Genomic DNA, 13392 nt, shown 5'->3' on the forward strand with positions numbered 1-13392 from the left:
GGTCCCCCTCGGGAGATTGTGGACTCTTCTTCCTTGTAGATTTTTAAGCATAGGTTGGATGGTCATCTGTCATGGATGCTTTAGCTGAGATTCCTGCTTTGCGGGGGGTTGGACCCATTCCAGCTCGACAATTCTGCGATTCTGTGATCCAGGACAGATAGCCGTCCAACCTCTGCTTTAAAACATCCAATGAAGGGTTAGCGAAAAGTCCTGTTGTCTGAGAGCCCTTCTACTTGAGGGCCGTATTCTTTAAAGCAGGACATTTGCCCACCTTAGTGGGCAGATTGCAGGATTTGGTGCATGAAAAGGATAGCAAGATTTTAAAGCTGGCCCCAGTGTGGGATGGAGATGCCTTTCTATCCCAAGGGCTGCATTATCTTCTGGGCAACCTGCCAAGGGCCACATGCCAGGTGTGGGTGGGGCACGAGAGAGGATTTTTTAGCTTTGTAGTGGAGGCTGGTTCCTTCCCCCCTAGTGGCACACCCCTTCCTTTTTTCCAGCAAGAGACGTCAGAGCTCAAGGACACGTCCCACCTAGGAAAAGCTCTTCGGGTGCAAAGAAGTACCAGGGGTGGGTGTGGCCTGGGGAGAGTTCTGAGGGCCAGAGAAGGAGACTTCAGGGGCCACATTTATCCCCTGAGCCTGAAGTTCCCCAACTCCACCCTCAACAGGTGGGGGACCTTCCATTTAGGGCTTTGCTTCAGGGATGTCTTGGACTGGCACAGTTGAGAGAGGGCTGAACCAAAGGCCTGTGTCGGAGCATCTCTCTCCTTTGACATTGAATTTATCGATGGCTCAACTCATCTCCAGTCAACTCCTCCTCCATTCGCAGAGAGCTGAGCTGCAGTGGCTCCCTGGTCCTTGCTGCTGCTGTTCAGCTGGTATGAATTAAGACCTTTCCTCTAGGTCCATAGTCCGACTCATAAACCAGAAGTGCTTTGTTTACTGCTTGGCAATAAAAACCACTGGTGCTTCCCATATCACACCTCCCTGGCTTTCTTGCGAATGATGGCAGGGTTGTAGCCCCTGGAAGGGTCAGCATCTGCAGTTGGCATCACTGGGTTCCGACTGAAGTCCACAGCCCAGCCAGGGTCCCATGGCTAACCCCAGGGTCCCCTTGGTCCTCCTCTTCCTCCTGTTTGCTACTGCCTGTTTTTTCATCATATCTCCCACCCTGCCTCCCTTTATCCTACGTTTTTCCTTTCAAGCTATGACCTTGCTCTTTACCTCATGGGCCGCTGTATTCAGGGCCAGACAGGGATTTTTCCACTTGGCAAACTGACACCGGCCAACTGGCTTTCACCTAACTCAAATCAATCATTAGGCATTGGGTAAACCTTAGTTTTGGCTGGAGGGGAGGTTGTAGACTCTGCCTGCCCCACCTTAGTTAAGGCTATCCCATTAGAAAGGGTCAGACAGGAGTTGCTTCTGTCTGACGCCCAGGCGGCGGCTAGGTCCATAGCACTCCTCTAATGGGGACCCTCTCAGGAGTACCCCTAGATGCACTCTCAACAGATGGGCTGAGGGGAAAATATATGGCTTCACCCAATGCCAAACATTTCACATCTGTAATTGATAAAAGCTGTGGCCTATTTGAACCCAAACTGTATGCTGCTTTCTTGTCTGGTAATGTATTATCTAGGGAGCAGTGAGGTGACAGGGCCTTGGCAACCAAGTGCAAGGTTTTAGAGATTTTAGAGAAATATGGAGGAATGGAAGTTCATGCTGAAAATTAGTGCATTCCTCCTTGAAGAAAAGGATGAAGACACTGATCATGAGTAAGAAAAACTGTAACATTATAATTCTCGATACCTCGGCACATAGGATTGTTACACAGGTGAGGATGCAAACACAGAGAAACTCAAGAAAGCAATAACATTTACAAAGGGGGACCCAGTTAGCTGGATGGCTGTAGAAGGGCCATAATTCTCAGTTTCCCCATCTGTGCAAACTGCATACTCAGTCACAATGTAGAGATTTCCTGCATAGGGCACAAGGTCATTTACATCCAAGGAACAAGCTGAATCAGTTGCACAGCCTTTGACAGAGAAGTTTTGTTCCGGTAAACCTGCATAGAGAAAGGAGCAAAGACTCAAAATGAGAGGAAGAGCAGGTCCCCTTTCTTACCTAACTTGTTTTCCCCTGCATATGATGGTTTGTGTCAGAGTCTAATTGCAGCAGGGGCTTGACCCAGCTGAATCTGGTGTCTGCAGAGCCTCACAGCTCACAGGTTCCCCCAACAGCATACTATAAAGGAGGCAAGAAATCAGGGAGAAGGCAGCAGCCAGAGGTGAAGAATAGGTTTGGAAAGCAGATAGACTTAGAAAGCCAAGTGTGGGAGAAAGAGCAGGCATGGACCTGAAGCTCTTTCTGGGTCACCACCTCAGCAGGGATGGCCCCTCTCATTTCACCGCCTGAGGCGAAATGGGAAAATGTTGCCTCTGCCTCCCCTCCAAAATCTCGCTTACTGGGGTCGTGCGGCTGCAACGATGGGAAGACAGCAGTTTGTCCAACTTCTCTTTGAAGCCCCTTTAAACAGCTCACCTGGGCCACTACCACCTGTGTTGCTTCCTTCGTCACTTCCTGCCTGTCATTCTGTCATCATGCTGCCTATGAGCGGCCGTGCAAATTACAGCATGGCGACAGCCTTACTTTTATATGTATATAGGAAGAAAAGGAAGATGGGACAGGAAGCAAAAATAATAAAGGAGTGAAAATAAAAGGAAGGTGGGATCTAAAACTTAAAAGAAAAGAATAATAGTCACTCTGAGGGGATTTCTGTGGGGAAAATGGCATGCACCAGCCCCTGGGAGCGTTGTCTGTGGTGAAAAGTATTAGGTTGGGCAAGGTTTTGTGAAGCCTATTCCCTGTCTACACTTGCCTCCCATCCTTAATTTTGATTTGGGCATTCTTTCTGGAGAAGTTTCATCCCAGCTTTACCGTTTGGTAGTAGGAGGCAAAGAGGGACATGGGGTGACTGTTTTTTTAAACACATGCACACAGAGTGATGGTCAAAAGTGTGCCCAGTGATCATAAAGTCAATTTGAGGGTGTGTAGTGAGGTCACATCCACTCCTTACTTTACTTTTAACACATGCATATTCCACTTTAAGAGTTGTACCTTCCCCCAAAGAATCCTGGGGACGGTAGTTTGTTAAGCATATTGACCCCATAGAGCTACGGTGCCCAGCACTCTTAACAAAGTACAGTTGCTAGGACTCATTGCGACTGTCAAAGTGGTACAAGAGTTCTTGAAATGCAGGGTGTGGCTTTGACCTAAGTCTCACAGAGTCCTTTTTCACAAGCTAAGGGCTGTGGATGAAAGATTCCTCCCTGCCCCCACCATCACCCACTTCCCAGGTTTATCCTACTTTCCACCCACAACCCAGGTGGGAAAAGGGAAAATTAAGGGTAAGGCAGAAGCCATCTTTAAGGGCTTTCAACAAAGCTCCTTGGAAAGGTCCCAGTAACAGCAGGGTGTGTGTGGGGGGGGGGTGAAGAAATACCAGCGTATAACCCAACAAGGGAAATGCACTTTTCTTCGATTCCGGTGCATTCGACGCGCTCGTGGGCCTGGCAAGGGCCCCGGTTAAAACTCTCACACCCTGGGCAAGTCAACCCGTTTTTGGTAGAACTCGCAGGAGTCACTGGAAAACAATCAGAGGAAGATCTCACGTGAGCGAGGGCAGCGAGAGGTAGCTCTGATGAAACGGACTCAGCCCATGGAGCTAAGCAAACACAGTAAGCCCCAAATGTATGCACATTTAACTTGTGCAATTTCAGCTTTACGAGCCTAATAATAATAATAATAATAATAATAATAATGTAAAGGTAAAGGGACCCCTGACCATTAGGTTCAGTCGTGACTGACTCTGGGGTTGCGGTGCAACCCACATAAATTGTAGTCTGTGCTTTGGTAGTCTCGAGGCTAGATTACCACAGCATACTCTATATGGGGCTGCCCTTGGATCTGGCCTGGAAGTTTCAGCTAGGGAAGAATGTTGCGGGTGGTGCGGCGATGAGAACAGATCACCGTCAACACATGACACTCCATGGGGCAGGTTGCCCCCAAGAAGGAGCCAGATCCACTAGTCTATCTAGTTCAGGATTGTCTACTGATTGGCAGGAGCTCTCTGGGGTTTTAGGAGTGCCTGGAGATGCCTGAGAAGGACACACTGCCAGGGGGCATGAAAAGGGGGCTCAAACTGCAACAGACCAGTAGTGTCTGCAGATGTAGGAAGCTGCCTCACAGAGTCAGACCATTGCACCATCTAGCTTAGCACTGACTGCACTGACTGCCAGAGGTGCTCCAGGGTTCCAGCTTGGGCTGGATGATAGATTGTCCCAAACTGGTTTGAAGTCCGCATTGTGATATTGGTTTCATGATGTATCACGAATCATGATTTGTGTGCGTTATGCAAAAATCTCAATGTGGGGAAAACAGAGAAGCCAGGTAATGCCTCTGCATAGCTCCATCTTTATTTTAGACGTCAGGATATATTGGTATGTTGCTATGTTTAGCTGGTGATATATCGTGATGTTGAAGACCAGATATCGCACAGTCCTAATTCCAGGCAGGGGACATTCCCAAGTCCTTCCTGGAGATGCCAGGAGTTGAACCGGGGACCTTCTGCAAGGAAAGTGCTCTACCACTGAACTAAGGACCTTTCCATGCACTGAGGTCTTCTGCTGAGACCCTTCTTCAAAAGCTCCTTCACCAGACAAATGCTCTTCAGTGGCATGGGAGATGGTCTTCTCAGCAGAGGCACCAGTTGCAGAACACCCACCCCAACAAGATTTGCATGCCACCTTCCTTGCTATCTTTTTAGCATCAGGCAAATACAGTTTTTTTTATTTACCCGGGCATTTTAACCAGTTGCAAATCCTAGCCTGCTTTCAAGGGGTCTGTTCGCTGCTTGATTTTAGTGGGGTGCTGCTGTGGTTCTTGAATTGTGGCATTAATTTTTGTTGTTACACAGCCCTGAAATCCAAAAAAAGGATGGAAGGTGGTACATGACTCCTTTCTTTCCTGTGATGTGAGATTTGCCTTGTATTGGAATAATAAAGGGCAGGAGTCAGCAAACCCATATTTATTGATAGGAGAAGTATAATAAAATAAGGTATTATTTGGGAGTGCAGATCAGGAAGTTTAACTAGGAGAACAGAACGCATTGTAGCTTCATCAATGGCAGGCTTCTTCAACCTCGGCCCTCCAGATGTTTTGAGACTACAATTCCCATCATCCCTGACCACTTGTCCTGCTACCTAGGGATCATGGGAGTTGTAGGCCAAAAACATCTGAAGGGCTGAGGTTGAGGAAGCCTGATCAATGGCATATTGAGTACAAACAGGAAACTGTGCATCTTTCATTGTGCAACTATTTAGATATATTTATATAATCTTTGGAAATATATTAAAATTCACAGATCAATTTTTGCATTTAAATAATAATATTTCCTTGCATTTATAATATAATAAATTCCCTTCTTTGTCCACATCTGGATGGTGGCACATGGGGGGGGGGACGTTTTCTGAGAACTCCCTTAGGTCACTGGTTCAAGGTCACTCATTGAAGATTTGCATCCCCATTAGCGTTGCTTTATGAACCTGCCAACTCGAACCTCATGGCCCACCACTGTCCTCAAGAGGGAAGCTACCAAAGGCGCGCACACACACACACACACTGCTTTGAAACACTCTGCAAGCTCAATCAATACTCACTACTTAGAACCAGTTCTTCGTTGCATCCAGCAGTTCCACAACAGGCTATGTTGCTCCGGATTTGCCTCTCCGTGGATGTGCTCAGCGTGAAGGCTCCTGGTTTGCAGGCACTGCGGTTGATGCAGCTTTTGTATATCCCAGTGGGGCTGACACCTCCGCCTGGAGAAAAGGAGGATGTGACTATTCCTCCTGAGCATGGGAGAAATGTTGTGTCGATTGGATCAAAAGCCTATCAGCAGGGACTGCCTTCTCTGATCAGACCAATGGCACGTGTAGCCCAGCATCCTGCTCTCACGGGGCAAAACCTATGGGAAGCCTGAAAGCAGGCTCTGAGCATAAGAGCACTCTCCCTTCCTGAGGTTTCCAGCAACTAGAATTCAGGAGCAGGCCGCCTCCGACAGAGGAGGTAGAACATACCCATCAGAGTCAGCAGCCGCTGCAAGGCTTCTCCTTCACAAATTTGTTTGGAAGATTCAGGGCAGATAAAAGAAAGTACACCTTCACGCAGCACGTGGTTAAAACTATGGAACTTGCTCCTGCAGAAGGCAATGATGGCCACCAAATGCGGTGGTTTTAAAAGAGGATTATGCAAATTCATGGCCACTAGCCAAAATGGCTATGCTCTGCCTCCACAATCGGAGGCAGCAACGCTTCTTCATCATCATCATCTTTTCACTGTTTTTTACTGAAGAATTTTTTTGTGCCACAAAACCAATAAACAAACACATATAGCACCTCCACTTGCCATTCAGAGAGTCTTTTTGGCATCAGACACTATTGCCACAGACACTGTGCCGTTGGAGGAAAAGAGAGGGGAGAAGAGAGAGAGAGAGAGATGGGGGGATAATAATGATCTTTCGTTCTATTGCACAGTGTCTGTGCAGGGTTTTTGTTTCAGCATCACACGGGTAGATCCTTTATTTATAAATTTGTTCATTTTTATTATCATTGCAAGAGATAATGGGGTCCAGAGCTTGGATGGTTGTGTCTGGTTGGTTGCAGTGTGTGGTTTCTTTGTATGTATGTGTGCTGGGCAGGGGGGTTGTTGGGTCATATTGATGCATATGCTGTTGCGAGGCACAGGTCATTGCCTTGTTGTGTTGTATATGTGATACAGGGGAGTCACACCAGGGTGAAGGGGCCCTCCTTCGCTTGTCCCCGTGCTCGTGTCGGTTAGCTTTCCTAGTAGGGTGCAATGCTTCTGAATACCAGTTGCAGGAAACCAAAGGAGCGGGAGAGTGCTCTTGTGCTTTTTTCTGGTTTCCCATAGGAATCTGGACTCGATAGGCCATTGGCCTGATCCAGCAGGCTCTTCTTACGGCTTTAAATCACCCAACGCTGTGGCTGAGCAGGGATTTGAACTCATTCCTCCCTAGTGGAGAAGGACCAGAAGCCTACGGCACTTGCCAACAATTGCACCCACCTAATGTGTTGAATGTCGATAGGGTAACACACACTAGCTCTTTATGCGGGCAATGAATCATCTCGCATGTGGCTTCTCCAAGGTAGCACTTTGCACACGATAAATTCCTAGCTTCTGGAAGCAGAAAGAAAGGGTGGGTGATTGCTACAGAAGGAACTGTAGGGCTCCAACCTGGGGGCTTTGTCGTGGGTCAGCTGGGTGGTGGCCCTGGCTCCATGGAAGTCAGGAGGACCCACTTTGGTGGCAGAAGGAGGAGTGGAAACAGAGACCCATATGCACATTATGCCTCTGTAGCTGAGACAAGTCAACTGCAGAGGAAAGCCTGATAGCAAAAAGAGGGGTACAGCTGGGGCCCCTTTATGGTCTTTTTGCCCAAGAAGCTCCCCATCCTGAAGCCTGGATCTGCCCATGTAAATAAGGTTTAATGAAGACCACTCACCATTAACAGGCAGCAGAAGAATGCAACAAGTAAGGCAGTGGAAAAGGATTATTTTCATCGTTCCTTAGAGAAAGAATGGGCAAGTCCGGCGCAGAGAAACTGAGAGGTCTCAAAAACTGCAAGGTTTAACACCTGTACTGCAAAGGTAAACTTAGATATTATATATGTGTGTGTATAACATCAAGGTTAGCCAACGTAGCGCCCTCTGGATATTGTCGGAATACAGCTTGCATCATTCCTGGACATTGGCCATGTTGACCGGGGCTGGTGGGAATGAGGGTATGGCAAAAATATGGAGGGTGCCATTTTGGCTGCCTCTGGCATACATGGTCAGCTAGCTGCTGGGAATCACAAGTCATGAGAGGGCTGTTTGGCGACTTCCCATGGGCATCTGGCTGGTCACTGTGAGAAGTGGAAGCTGTTCTAGATGGGAGTTTAGCCTGATCCACCTGGGCTGTTCCGAGGTTCTGCTTCTCTGTGCAGCATGGCTGAAACCACCCATTTCCTTAACCCCGTCCCAATCAATCACAATTCAGGCCCGACTTTGTCGCTTGCCCCCCCTCCAAGAAGTAGGGCTTCAAGAGTAAGTGGTTTTCCTTGCGCGTGTTTCCCAGAAATGCTTGTGAGAAGCCCCCACCCCAACAACAAAGAAGGAATCAGGGGGAAGAAGAGCAGGAGAGCAGCTTTCGTTTCTGACTTCCATCAGCCCCAGCCAACAGGGATAAAGGCAACTGTAGTCAAACACATCACTTGTTCTTGAGTAATAATCACTCACCTGTAGTTTGATACAAAGGAGGGTGAGATCCCTCCACCCACCCGAAACTCTTGATTCGTCATCGTTTCTTGGCAGCGTGAATATTTATTTACTTATTATTAAATTTGTTTCCTGCCCTTCATCCGAAGATCACAAGGCGGTTCACAACGCAGAAAGGCAAAATGAGAACACAGTAACAAAACAGAAGCAAACTGATAACCTGACTGGCATTAGACCCATAAAATGAGCCTGGCTGCTGGATTAGGCCCCCCAAAACCATCTAATCAGCATTTGAAATGCATTTTGCAGCTAGCTATTAGTCCCTTTGTGATCAAGTGAAGATGCCCAGGTGCCAGGTTTAAGGGGCCGTTTAAGGTTATACACCTGAGTTTTTAGCACTGCATCTAACCCAACAACCTCTTCCTCACAATGGCCAACCAGATGTCTAAGGGAAGCCCACAAACAGAAACTGAGCACAACAGCAGCCCTCTGCTTTTGTCATTCACAGCAACTGGTACTCATTCATACTGCCTCCAAGACTGGGGGTAAAACACAGCCATTGTGGTGAGCAGCTGTTGGCAGCTCTAGGCTCCATGAATTTGTCTAATCACCATACATTAAAGCACATCCTACCATCCCCCCCCCAAAACCTGGGAACTGCAGTTTACTCCTCCCAGAGCTGCGATTCCTAGCACCCTTTAAGAAACTACAGCTCCCAGGATTCTTGGGTCGTGCTTCATATGTCTGGGGTGTTGGGATTTGTTTTTCCCTCTAAGGGTTTTTAATTGGTTTGCAGACTGCCAACGAAGCCAGCGCTTCCCTGTGTTGCAATACACCAGCAGATTTTAAATTATACAGAAATTGTGTTGCGTGGGAGAGATTAGGAGGCAGCAGCTAATTGGAAAAGTCACCCCCACCATATTAACAGAGGCCGGAGAAGGGAACTTGGAAAAAAATCCTTCTGCAAATATATAAATGAGATTGATAAAAAGAATACAAAGACTCACATTGACTACCAAAGGACTTTCTCTCTCTCTCTAGAAACTAGGCCCAGGCTGGCAAGGCCTACAAGAAAAGCTATACCAAAATGCATGTCTCTGATTGGCTTAAAACGGCAACATCTGAATGCAACACATAACACAGGCTCCTCTTCTCTTGCCTCTTCAATACCTGTTGGGGGCGGTTTCCTCTTTCAATTTACAGTAGCGCATTTTTTATAACTGCTATTTGGATCCATACCAGATTCAAAACAGGTTTCGGATATGCAATTATTGATATATATTGTTACAGATCTGGGGTTAACAGAGTTTGGGGAGGTGCACGGACACTCATAACCACTAGAGAACGTTAGAAATAATTAATGGTCAGATATGGGTAATATTTGGAGTAGAGAAGGGAAGATGCCGGGCCAGGCCTCTCACGTGGAATAGAAGTAACTAAGAATGACAAAAGGTGCTGGAAGCAAGTGAAGGAAAACTCATCCTCAACAGGGAGAGAGATTCTCTGCCTGTAGACAAAGAGGGAGCTCCCAGAAGGACAAAGGTTTATGGTTTCAGCTTCCCTGTCTGGTATCTGAAGAAGTGTGCATGCACACGAAAGCTCATACCTAGAACTAACTTAGTTGGTCTTTAAGGTGCTACTGGAAGGAATTTTTTGTTAGGAAAAAGGGAGCGGGTTGGCTGTACCCACAGGGGAAAAACTGCCATTTTACACAAGGCTTGGGTGTTTTTTCTGACAAGGGTTACAGAATCATAGAATTATAAAGTTGGAAGGGGGCCCGAGCATGACAGATGTCCATCCAACCTCTGCTTAAAAACCTCCAAGAAGGAGAATCCACAACCTCCAGAGGGAGACTGTTTCTGACTGTCCTTCTGTCTTTCAGGACCGGTGTTATGTGGTCTCGGTGACCACTCCCAGTCGCCAGTCTAGCTGCCGCATTCTGGATTACAGTGGCACCTCAGGTTAAGAACTTAATTCCTTCTGGAGGAATTCTTAACCTGAAACTGTTCTTAACCTGAGGTACCACTTTAGCTAATGGGGCTTCCTGCCACCGCCACGCAATTTCTGTTCTCATCCTGAAGCAAAGTTCTTAACCCAAGGTACTATTTCTGAGTTAGTGGAGTCTGTAACCTGAAGCGTCTGTACCCGAGATACCACTGTACTTCCCTCGCGTCTTCAGGGGAAAGTCACTGCGGTCAGCTGGAGAAGTAATTTACAGCAGCAAGCATAACCTTGCAACCCATTGCGTGCTTGAAAAACACCTGACTTTCCCAGTTAGTTTATGACTAACACGTCTTGTTTTTACAAGCAGGTTGTATGTACATTACATACACTTTAAAACACACACACACAAACACACACACTAATACAAGGCATTGAAAACAAGGAAGAATGTCAGGATTTTATCTGGGAGTGTATGTATAAGGGGATGAACACCGATTTACCTACAGATGTGGGGCAGAGAAGCATTCTGCTCTGGCTGCAAAGAGGTGGGGTGTGTTCCCTAACCCCAAATCCACTCTACCGCAGTCCTCCAAACACAGAAGCATCCTGAATCATTTTAACTTTGCAGAGAGCTGATGCTCTGGCCTGGACATTTTTATGGTTAGAGGCACCACTGAGGCTGATTCCTAACTGTAGCTATTTTGGGGTTGGCAATCCAGGACTGTCCCTGGAAAATAGGGACATTTGGAGTGTCTGCAATTGTTGGATGATTGCAGCTCCCATCAGCCCCAGTCAGCATGGCCAAGGATGATGGGAATTGTAGTCCAGTAACATTTGGAGGGCCAAAGGTCCCCCACCTCTGAGTTAGAGGTAAATCCCATTCAGTTCCATGGGACTTGCCCCCCTGAGAAAGGGATGTTAGATTGCAGACTTAGCCATCTTTCTCACTCCTTATTATCAGGTTTTCAATGGGATGATCAGACTTCACGGGTCAGCTCAGGGTGTGAATCTGCAATTCCCACGCTCTGTCTCCCACCTTTCAAATTCTATCTCTGTATAGAATTTTCTGTATAGAACGGTGGGGTGGGAAGACCAGGACTTTTGGCATCTCTTGCCCCATTGTTCTTGAAGCAAAGGCACATGCACTCTAATGGCAGCGTAATGGTCATAGGATAGCTGGAAGAAGACCAAAATAGCAAAGGAGACTTTGGACTCATTTGGCAGCTTTCTGCAAACATTTGTTCACGGCAAACACTGGCACCTCTCATAAAGAGACCATTCTGACAGAAGGACAAGCTGTAAAAATTAGGAGAACACAGCTAACCGGGGATAACCAGAGTTCACAGGGAACAGAAAGTGTGCACACTCTTTTTAAGAACTGGGGATCTCCTAATTCCTACCTACACACCACATTATTTGAAAAGGAAAAGTCATCATGATATATGATCAGCAAGAGATCACAAGCAAGGCCAGTTTGTCAATTGGATGGATGATACATCCCGCCCCGCCCCGCCCCCCAAATTACAGCCAAATGGCCCACTAGCAGACCACTGGCTAGGAATGAAGGGTGTGAGATTTATATGCTCGGTCAGACTATTTGCCCATCTAGTTGTCAGGAGCCAGAGTCAAGAGTCGGGGAGCGATAAACACACCAGTGTCAGTGAGGTTAACTCTTTATTTTATTTTATTTTTAAAAAAACCAAAACAGCTCAGGCCTAGTGATAGCAGCAACTCTACCCAGTAGGTCTTGCGGGAACTGAAGGTCCCTAAACTTTCACAGCTTTCTAAAACTCTGGTTCCAACAACCTGAAGCTCTTGTGTCTTGTCTCTCTTTGCTCCACCCTCTTCATTCCTTTTCATGTGCTGGAACACCGGGGGGGGGGGGAGAGATGGTCGCAGCAGGAGGGGGAGGCTCCCTGGATTCTTTAGCAGCCTGCCTCATCTCTGTCTCCTGCTCCCCTCCTCTCCTGCCTCTGATTCTGGACCGCTCTCTGCTAGAGTCTCTTCCTGCTCACTAAACCCTGTTGCCTTTTCAGTTTCTGACACTTCCTCCTCCCAGGCTGCTCCATCTTCTCCCTGTGACCAGGCATCGTTGTCCCACTACTATTCCCTGGGCTCTGAGCCTTTTGCCCCTGGGGGTTTCTTAGCTGTTGCCTCCCACTCCTCTGCCTCCAGCCAATCCATGACTCCAGTCTACTACTATCACATACACCAGAGATGAAGGGCCTCAGACCAGGCAAGCAGATGCAGACCATCAGCCCTTGCCATATGGCCCTTGGGACTCTCTCTAGACCCAGAATGACATCCCCTGGTCTGGTTCTGTTTTGCACATACCTCTTGATCATTTTTCCCTGGCTTAAATGCAGCCTCGAACTCTGCTAATGTCTCTTGCTTCCCAGGGTGGAGGATAGAGAGAGGCATGGGAGTGCATGTGAAATAAGCCAACCCGGCATGGGTAAAGTTCAATTGCTCTGCCCACTTTTCCCTCTGGCCCTGCCCACCACCAACACATGGCCCCCAAAAGACTGTCTGTAAGGGAATGTGGCCCTTGGGCTTAAAATGTTCCCGAACCCCTAATTGGGCTGGGAAAGATCCTCACCTGCAAGCTATTGCCTATCAGAGTGGAAAACAACAGTGAGCTAGATGGGCCCAATGATCTGCCTTGGTATAAGGCAGCTAGGACCAGCTCAAGGCATTTTGCTGCCTGAGGCAAAGGACAATATGATGCTTCTGTATTCAAAGCCCAGCAGACCGTAATGGGACAATGCCGTTCCCTGAGGGTGGGCAACCTAGCTTGGGGGGGGCGGGGCAAAGAAGGCCACGTAGTTTTATCTTCAACACCTTTCTATCACTTGCTGACCCAGCAACATTCAGCACTTGAGACAGGGGTCTCATTATGCCTAATAGTAGGGCCGGCCCTGAAAGCATCTTCTCATGTTCCTTACATCAAACAAAGCATTAGTGTCTGTTAAGCAAGCACTTTCAGCTAGCCAGCTATCCAAAGCAAGATTCAGCTGTCAGGGCGATTGGCTTCTGGCCATGTAATGGGGAAGGTTACAAGGCGTGTACATTTGAACTTACGGCCTGTCTGTTGACCACACGTGCACACTCAG

General features: G+C 47.6%; 1 protein-coding gene across 7 annotated transcripts; it reads right to left on the bottom strand.

Moving 5' to 3' along the window:
* Positions 1 to 1774: 1774 nt before the first annotated feature.
* LOC309347438 (phospholipase A2 inhibitor and Ly6/PLAUR domain-containing protein-like) lies at positions 1775 to 10157 on the bottom strand. 7 transcript variants are annotated; one of them, XM_081872010.1, is made up of 6 exons: positions 10139 to 10157; positions 7582 to 7718; positions 7143 to 7256; positions 5720 to 5878; positions 3505 to 3645; positions 1775 to 2067 (listed from the first exon to the last, which is right to left on the bottom strand). In XM_081872010.1, the coding sequence occupies exons 2-6, from the start codon at positions 7637 to 7639 to the stop codon at positions 1829 to 1831; spliced, it is 711 nt and encodes a 236-aa protein (XP_081728136.1). In that variant the 5' UTR covers positions 7640 to 7718; positions 10139 to 10157; the 3' UTR covers positions 1775 to 1828. The 7 variants fall into 7 exon arrangements, with proteins under 7 accessions (XP_081728136.1, XP_081728133.1, XP_081728132.1 ...); XM_081872007.1 differs by lacking the exon at positions 10139 to 10157 and adding an exon at positions 9343 to 9386 and having other exon boundaries at positions 7582 to 7713; XM_081872006.1 differs by lacking the exon at positions 10139 to 10157 and adding an exon at positions 9343 to 9386.
* Between the last annotated feature and the right edge of the window lie 3235 nt (positions 10158 to 13392).

The sequence above is a fragment of the Podarcis erhardii genome (assembly GCF_964252035.2).
Source record: "Podarcis erhardii genome assembly, chromosome: 7".
Classification (NCBI taxonomy): domain Eukaryota; kingdom Metazoa; phylum Chordata; class Lepidosauria; order Squamata; family Lacertidae; genus Podarcis; species Podarcis erhardii.

What these genes read in the sequence shown, in the direction of transcription:
- LOC309347438 (XM_081872010.1), bottom strand. Translation starts at nt 7,639, where the DNA reads ATGAAAATAATCCTTTTCCACTGCCTTACTTGTTGCATTCTTCTGCTG. An exon ending in ATCGACATTCAACACATTAG is followed by an intron (nt 5,879 to 7,142) that starts GTGGGTGCAATT and finishes CCTTTTCTCCAG; the next exon opens with GCGGAGGTGTCAGCCCCACT. An exon ending in CGAAGAACTGGTTCTAAGTA is followed by an intron (nt 3,646 to 5,719) that starts GTGAGTATTGAT and finishes ATTGTTTTCCAG; the next exon opens with TGACTCCTGCGAGTTCTACC.